General features: G+C 29.0%; 3 protein-coding genes across 3 annotated transcripts in view; 2 read left to right on the top strand and 1 right to left on the bottom strand.

Annotated features, from left to right (window-relative positions):
• Positions 1–2,425: 2,425 nt before the first annotated feature.
• On the top strand, positions 2,426–3,930 carry LOC108695178 (short/branched chain specific acyl-CoA dehydrogenase, mitochondrial-like). The gene has a single exon (XM_018204937.1). It carries the CDS (start codon positions 2,671–2,673, stop codon positions 3,928–3,930), a length of 1,260 nt encoding a protein of 419 aa, XP_018060426.1. The 5' UTR covers positions 2,426–2,670.
• A 2,249-nt stretch (positions 3,931–6,179) lies between these two features.
• Positions 6,180–7,093, top strand: LOC108695180 (late histone H1-like). The gene has a single exon (XM_018204938.1). It carries the CDS (start codon positions 6,321–6,323, stop codon positions 7,023–7,025), a length of 705 nt encoding a protein of 234 aa, XP_018060427.1. The 5' UTR covers positions 6,180–6,320; the 3' UTR covers positions 7,026–7,093.
• Positions 7,094–7,208: 115 nt separating this feature from the next.
• The window catches only part of LOC108694908, a 2,309-nt gene continuing 962 nt past the window's right edge, over positions 7,209–8,555 (bottom strand). The window contains exons 2-6 of the mRNA XM_018204605.1: positions 8,386–8,444; positions 7,998–8,076; positions 7,871–7,923; positions 7,464–7,652; positions 7,209–7,221 (exon numbers count right to left, since the gene is read on the bottom strand). Of these exons, the coding sequence (XP_018060094.1) occupies positions 7,209–7,221; positions 7,464–7,652; positions 7,871–7,923; positions 7,998–8,076; positions 8,386–8,444 (393 nt within the window). The remainder of the gene's footprint in view (positions 7,222–7,463; positions 7,653–7,870; positions 7,924–7,997; positions 8,077–8,385; positions 8,445–8,555) is intronic.

The following is an 8,555-nucleotide window of genomic DNA, read 5'->3' as shown; positions in this document are numbered from 1 at the left end:
ATGTCCTGGTTTACCAATCGCAATTGAGGTATGTGTACAATAATTTTATTTATTAACACATTTTAATATAGTTGTCTATTAAAATAAGGATTGTATATATTAATAATTTTTAATATAACGATTATTTATTCATTATTATTTTAATTTTTATAATCTATTTTATTAATTTGATAACAGAATGTATGCTGAATGTATACATTTTTATTTAATAACTCATTATGTTCAATATTTTTATCATTATTTATTGCGAAGCAACTATTATGAAAGAATAATCGATATTATTATCAGAAAAGCATTGCATTGTACGAAAGATAGATAGAATAACTATCAACTTTTGCATAACTATAAATTGTATAATTTTAACCGTTTTATTAATTTTGTAAAATTTGCGTTTAATTTCTTTGCACTGAGAATGACCTTATAATAAGGTCGAAACGTTCTAAGAATTTGAAATATAAAAATCTGACTTGTACTTTCTTGTTATTTATTGTTTATTAAAATAAATGCTTTTTTAATAAAAAAAATGATTCAATCCATTATTTTTAACATTTTTAAAAATGTTAACATTTTAAAAAATTTTAAACGTTTTTTCAACGTTAAAGAAAGATTTTCCAAACGTTAAATAAAATGTTTTTTAAATGTTAAAAGAATATTTCTTCAATCGCTACAATAAACGTTTTTTTAAAAAAAAGATTTGACTCATTATTTTAGAAATATTGTTTGCTAATTAGGCTAGATAATATTTTCAATATTAATAGTATATCGTAACATGGATTTAGAATAATGTTTAATATTTATTCTATTCAAATTTGATGAACAGAATTATCATTAATCTTATCAGAAAATATCATTTAAATTAAATATTATTTATTACTATCAATGCAAAATTATTAATGCGTAAGAGCAATAAGAAATTCTTCGCAGTAATGTAATATTAGAATTTCTGCTCATATATATTCGTAAAGATGCTCCTAAAAATTTTCTAAAAATTTTTCTAAAAATTTTACCTTTATATTTCTTAACAAAGAAGTAAAACTTCTAATTTAACAAAGATCATCTTGTTATGTTTCTTAAAATTACGTATATCAACAATCTGCATCTCGATAAAAAATTTTTATCGAACTGCAGACCATTAAATGTATATGTAATCTTAGAGATGTAATAATAAGTGATCTTTGTAAAAATACGGAACTGTAAAGATAAATTTTTTAAAAACAGTGAAACCATGTTAAAATAAGTTTCAAACTTTAAAGTAGTTTTTATTTTTTTGTCTGTTATAATATTTCAACGAAATATATTTTTCATCTGAAAATTGTGCAACTTTGAGTGTTTTGAAAGTGTTTTCTATTTTTCGTTGAATTGAAAAACAATAATTGAGCAATAATAATAATTAACATGATTTTTCATAAAATTAAATCTTTTGATAATAAAAATATCATATCGAAAAATATAATTTTTAGCATTTAACATTTTGCAATGCAACATTATTCACATGTATAGTGTCATTTATGTTTGATCTAACTTTGAATCAGTTTTGAATTATTAAAGCATAATTCACAGTGATTTCATCATAATATAAATCAGAATTCTATTAACTTTTGATCAATATATAAATTTTTTGGAGTGTACTCAGCGTCATGATAATTTTCGAATTCTATGAGGAAAAATACATCAGAAAATGTACAGATTTTTAAACGGAAACTTTTGTACTTTTCTTTGTGATAATTTGTTACACAAATAGCTTCCAACATGATATATTGGAATAATTGATAGATGCTATCTCCAATATATATCAGTCTTTGCTTGTTTTTTGTTATTCATGCGTTAACTACTATACAAACAAATCTTACACAATTTTGAAATTGTAATATTATTAAAGTATGTATTACATAGTTAGTGTCAATAAATGTATATGATTATTATCTAAGAAATGTATAAACAGATTTCAGACAAGGATATACATATATATATGTTGTAAAAACATTTTTATTACATTATTCAGATTAGCTTAATATTTTCAGTATGTTTTAAAAAAGTAGATAAATTTCATTAAATGTTTGCTTGCTTACGCCTATGACACTTACGTAAGTGATAGATGACGAGTAGGAATAAAGTGATCTTTTATAATTGTAAGTTTAGTATTCACATCAGATCAACATATCTTATATTTAAAACTATCTTAAATACAATCTTAAGATATCATAAGTCAATTCAGAGACGATCTTGAAATAAGAGCCGATTATAAATACCAATGTATGACTAAATTCAATAATGTGTATGTTGAAATAACTTGGTAGTGAATTTCTGATCATTTTACTGATCATTTTCGTGAATATTTATGAGTATTTACGAATAAGTATCCGATAAGATCTTCTATTGACTTAACAAGAAATTTAATAAAAAAGACCTTTGTCCTGTAGCTGCTTAATTATATATTGTAATAATTTCTATATATATAGATAATACATGTGTATCCGCGTATTACGTCTTTACTGATAGCTACGTCATACATATATTATTTAAACGCCATTATATATTCTACTTTATCGCATAGCGAGATTCGACGTTAGTCTTCAGCGAGCACGAGTCGCGTGTATAGATATTGATTAACATCGCGCTTCACGAATATTCAGTATCCATATTTTTCCGATTTTTCTTTTAAAAAGTCATATGCTAATTATGTATTCATCTACACTCCGTTCCGCTCTATACCGCACACAACAGAAACTGACTACAACATGCCAATTACATTTATATGAATCGCGTCTTCAACACTGCACAAGTCCACTGACACAGTTTACAGACGATGAACTTATGACGAAGGAAATGGTCGCTAAACTGGCCAAGCAGGAGATCGCTCCGCTCGTACGAAAGATGGAAAGGGAAGGAAAGATAGACGACAGCGTGTTTCAAAAGCTATTCAAGAACGGCCTGATGGGTATCCAAATCCCGACAGAATACGGTGGAACGGGAAGCAACTTTATGAGCACGATTGTAACCATTGAGGAAATCTCCAAAGTCGACGCGGCAGTATCCGGATGTGTCGATATTCATAACACTTTGGTAAATTCACTTATTCTTAAGGTTGGATCTGAAGAACAAAAGCAAAGATATCTACCTAGATTAGCCCGGGATTCCATAAGCAGTTTCTGTCTATCAGAATCTGGTTCGGGATCGGATGCTTTCTCTTTGAAAACTGAAGCAAAGAAAGATGGAGACGAATACGTGATCAACGGTACAAAAATGTGGATATCGAATTCGGACGTAGCGCAGATTTTCATAGTTTTCGCCAACGCGGATCCTGCCGCCGGTTATCGTGGCATCACGACCTTCCTTGTGGACCGTGATACACCAGGTCTGAAGGTGGGCAAGTGTGAGGACAAGATGGGTCTTAAAGCATCAGGCACTGCCATGGTACATTTCGACAACGTTAGGATACCCAAAGACAATCTATTGGGAAAGTTCGGACATGGATATAAGTACGCAGCTGGATTTCTGAACGAAGGTAGAATCGGTATTGGTGCGCAGATGATTGGCATAGCGCAAGGATGTTTAGACGCGACTATACCGTATACATTGGAAAGAAAACAATTTGGACAGGAAATTTTCTCCTTCCAAAGCCTGCAGCATCAAATAGCTCAGGCGGTAACGGAATTGGAATGCGCCAGATTGCTCGTTTACAACGCGGCGAGATTGGTGGAAACTAAAAAGGACATCATGAAGGAAGCGGCTATGGCGAAATTTTTCGCATCCGAAACCGCATGTCGTATCACTGCAAAGTGCATAGATTTTATGGGAGGTGTCGGCTTTACTACTGATTTTCCTCAAGAAAAATATTATAGAGATGTAAAAATTGGTACTATTTACGAGGGTACAAGCAATATGCAGTTATCGACGATTGCGAAATGTATTCGTAAGGAATATTCATAAATGATGATTAAAAAAATAGTTCGATTATTCCTAAAATTATGATTATTTCTTTACTTATGTATTTATTTCGAGGCCGATAATCGACACGTAGTTTGTGCAAATGAAAATTATAAAAATTATGCAGATCTACTTTGTTCAAATCAAATAATTTTCTTCATTTATTCATGTTTATAATATATCCATCGATTTTACTTATTAAAATTTATTAAACATATTACGTGTATTCTATGTTTTTTGAGAATTTTTTTATATAGCATGTGTATGTAATTAAAAACATTTTTATAGTTTTATATGCTATCTAAATTAGAAATAAACGTGTAACAGTGTAACAAATAAATCTTTTAAATATTTTTTATTAAATTGTTTAAATAATTTTTAATATTGTGTGTATATATGTATAACCTTATAAGAAAATAATTTTGTACAAGTGCGAATGGTTAAATTTAGGGATGTAGTTTTATATAAAATAATAAATTCAAAAGATAATATAAAATTTAAAAAATATAAAATATTAAAAATAACAATTAATTAATTAAAACACGATACTTTGTGAATATCGAGAAGAGCCAAAAATATGTCCAAGCAGAACAAAAAGACATTAAAATAGCTTAACAGTGCATAATATATTTATACTTTACGAATTTACTCTAGAAAATAAAGAAACTGACAAATAATAGAAGCAATCTTTTTAAATATATCCATTTTTTTATTCCACTCCTTATCATAAATATCCTATATACATATGATTATACCAATATTTATATGAGATATTTATCATGATATTCTATATTACATCAATATTTATTTATATTAATATCAATATTTTCTATATATATAAAATACAAACGCTATATTAGTTTATCAAAACTCTAAAACGATAAAATTCTAACAGATATTCTAAAGAAATAATATTCTGAATGTTCTAACATTTGAAATTAATACAATATTACTGAATGCATAAGAATACAATGATGAATTAATTATATTTTTATATGCAAACTTCTTATTATTTACATTTCTTTATGTTAATAAAGAAATATGTAAATAATAAATAGATGAATGAAATAATAAATAGATTATCCCAAATCCAATTTACATATTTTCTTTATATTAATAAATTAATATGTAAATAAAGAATACGTACATAATATGTATATAAAGGAATGTGTAAATTGGAGTTGGGATAATCTATTCATTATTTCATTTATAAAATATTTTGCAGTTTCAAATAGTTAAAAAACTAATTATCGTATTGCTATATTGCCCTGTCGATACAAAGTATATCTCACACAGGTATACAAAATGATATTAATCTTTTTGCTTTACTGAATATTAACAAGTATATTTGGGGAAATTATCTAGTAATAATAAAATTTCAATATTCTTAATAACTTTGATGTATTACTATCGCTACTAACGTCACTAACTTGTACTAATATTATATGAATGAAGTTCATCATACGTGACCATAACTGATTTTAAAAAAGTAAGAAGTTATTCAAGAATTTAGAATTATCGTTATTTTAAAAGTATGTATATTGAATTTCTACTTTATTAATAAATATTGTTATTTAAAAAAATTGATTAACAGGGATATATTATTGAATCGATTTTTCTTATGTTCTCGGATAAAATGCATTACGTAGCTGTGTCGTAAAGTACGCGATATTCGCTCGTCAATTTTGTAGATAAGAATTCTAGGATTAATTTTATGAGTAATTTAGTATTTATTATAAATTACAGAACGGATAATGAGAAAAATTATAAATCGTTAGATTGATTTGCATTATATACCATTAAACCAAGAAGTAACAAGGCCATTTTGCCTCGTGTACCTTATACGTGCGCGTATCCCGAGAGGCCGTGAATTAAGCTTCTTATTTTCGAGAAACGAGTCGTTATCGGGTGGAAATGATTAATCGAGATAATAGGCCCGTTCCGTCGGCACATTTTTCTAGAGGAACAACATCGAAAATTTTAAAGGAAAAGTTCAATTTTTATGTTTTTCCATAGGCTACGCTATCGACGTGAAAATACGTGAGCGTCGAAATTTCATCGTGGACGTAAGCCGGTAATCGCGGAAACATTTAATGAAGATGAAAATGTAACCGCATACACGTGGCTATGTGTTAATTTGCTTCGTGTATTTCTACTGATTTTAATTTTATAGAAATAACGCCGCAAAGTTGAAGTATGTTTACCGCTCCATCACTTTCCGCGAAACTAACGAGTCGACATATTGGGCAGGTCTCTCTCCGTGGTCCGTGCGCTGAATACTACAGCGCGTCGTTAGCGCCTTCATTTCAACAATCTGACTATTCTGCATTTTGTGGGATATTAAGGTATTCTGTGGGACGATTGTTTTTGAATATAAAACGTACTTTCAGAAGATGGAGGATAAAGTCAGTGGAAACACAGCTGTCGAGGCCGCCGAGAGCAATGCCGGAGTCACTAAAAAGGCTAGCAAGAGTAAGGTTAAGTCACAGCAGAAGAAAATATCGTCGCGGCCACCAACTTCTGAGATGGTGACAGCAGCTATCAAAGAGTTGAAAGATCGCAAAGGCTCATCCTTCCAGGCAATCAAGAAGTATATAGTGTCAACGTACAAGGTGGACGGCGAGAAAGTTGCTCCATTTATCAAGCGATATCTGAAATCCGCCGTTACTGCGGGTGCTGTTGTGCAAACCAAAGGTAAAGGCGCCACCGGCTCTTTCAAACTGTCGACAGACAAGCCTAAGCCCACCAAGTCCAAGGGTAAAGCACAACGTGCCTTAGGTAATTCGTACGTATGGAAAGCTGATACGAAGAAGGATGCGCAGACAGAAAAAGCTCCACGGAAACCAACTGCCGCAAAGAAAACTACTACCGCTAAGAAAGCTGCGACGAGTCCAGCGAAGAAACCAGCTCAGAAGGCTGTCGCGAAGACTGCCGGAAAGAAGGGCAAAGCTACCACGGAGTGGTTACCAATCGAAGGCAAAGAAGGCAAGTCACCATCGAAAGCAAAGAAGACTGTGAAAGCACCTGCAGCAAAGACCAAGACACCTAAACCGAAGAAAGCCACAGGGAAAGCTGTGAAGGCCGCAGCAAAGAAATAATTGTTCTGTGATGGATACACTCGCTGCAGACATAAATGGCCCTTTTCAGGGCCCAAATTATTTCTAACGAGGAATAACTCGAATGCTCGCAATTTATATTTTTGTTTTATTTCTTATCCTATAATAAAATTATTTCAGTATTTTAAATATTTTAATTAACGTAACGAACGTATAATAGTAAAATTATTTATGAAAACTAAATCATACAGATACGTCATAATTAACACATTTCATGTTGAAGAACTTTGTACATTTATTATTTTATATATTTCATGTTAGGAAGAATTTTGCATATTTTTCAGAAGCATTCTTTCTCTTTTTAATTGTAACTTTAATATATTTAGCTTGATTTTTTCTTGTTCCATTCTGATTTTGCTCTCTTCTTCTTCTCTATTGAGCTGAGCGCGAAGAAGTTTTAATTTTAATATGTTTTCTCGCCTTTTGAATTCAATATCATTATTAACGTTATTAGAGATTCCATTGTTAGCTTTTTGATCATTGCTAGAAGAGATTTTCTGTTTTTCATGTACGAATTCGGCAACATCGAAAGATGATTTTCTGGATATATTTGTAACATTTGTTGAATTTGCCGGGACACTTGTACTTTGCACACGAATGTTGTCAATTCTGAAAAGAGATGTAATTTTATTTTATCGATTTATTTCTATTTACTAATTTTCATATATTGAAATTACTATATACATATATAAACATCATCTAAAATGAAATAATGAACATGAGATAAAATTGAGATTCTTACAATAAAAAAATTTAATTTTTATTATTATAATCTGTTAAAGAAATTTACAGAATCACACATTACGTTCCAAATTTATATTTAATACCTCGTTTCCTCGCATGTCTTTGGTAAATCTTCATCAGTCTGTTCCATTTTTATCTAATAAAAGAGAATTAAAATATGAATAAAAGAATGAAAAATTCAAATATTTTTTCGCAATATGCAATGATTACCTTCAAATTATCTAATATTTCATTTGTATATTCCATAGGTTTCTCAGTGAATTGAAGTGGGTGAGAAACATAAGAGCCACTAAAATTAAATAATTTATATAATTAACTGTATATTTATATTCATGTAATTTTATCTTTTATTGTTTTGCTGTTTGTAAGGAATTATTCTTTAAATTATATACATAAATTAATTTTGAATTCTCTGTCAAATAAAATTCTAAAAATTTTATAATTTATTGATATAAAATAAAAGCTTAATAGATTTTTATATTGATATTATAATAGAGATTTATTGAAATAAATTCTATTTTATTCTATTGAATATAGTGTAATATTATGAGCAAGATATAGAAAATTTAGACATAGAAAAATAATGTGACGTATGTACCTGTTTGTGTCAAAAGAATGTGATACATTAGATAATTCATCATACTCGTTCGTAACATGCTAAACATAAAAAATATATGAATATCTACATTTGTAAGTATGTAAATAGTAATTATTTATTATATATTTTTTGTTTATACATTTATATGTCATTAGATTTATATATATTTA

This window comes from Atta colombica, unplaced genomic scaffold (assembly GCF_001594045.1).
Source record: "Atta colombica isolate Treedump-2 unplaced genomic scaffold, Acol1.0 scaffold126, whole genome shotgun sequence".
NCBI lineage: Eukaryota > Metazoa > Arthropoda > Insecta > Hymenoptera > Formicidae > Atta > Atta colombica.
This window is presented reverse-complemented; position numbering and strand designations above follow the sequence as displayed.

Bases quoted from the DNA above. Each gene is read 5' to 3' on its own strand.
- LOC108695180 (XM_018204938.1), top strand. From the start codon at position 6,321: ATGGAGGATAAAGTCAGTGGAAACACAGCTGTCGAGGCCGCCGAGAGC.
- LOC108695178 (XM_018204937.1), top strand. From the start codon at position 2,671: ATGCTAATTATGTATTCATCTACACTCCGTTCCGCTCTATACCGCACA.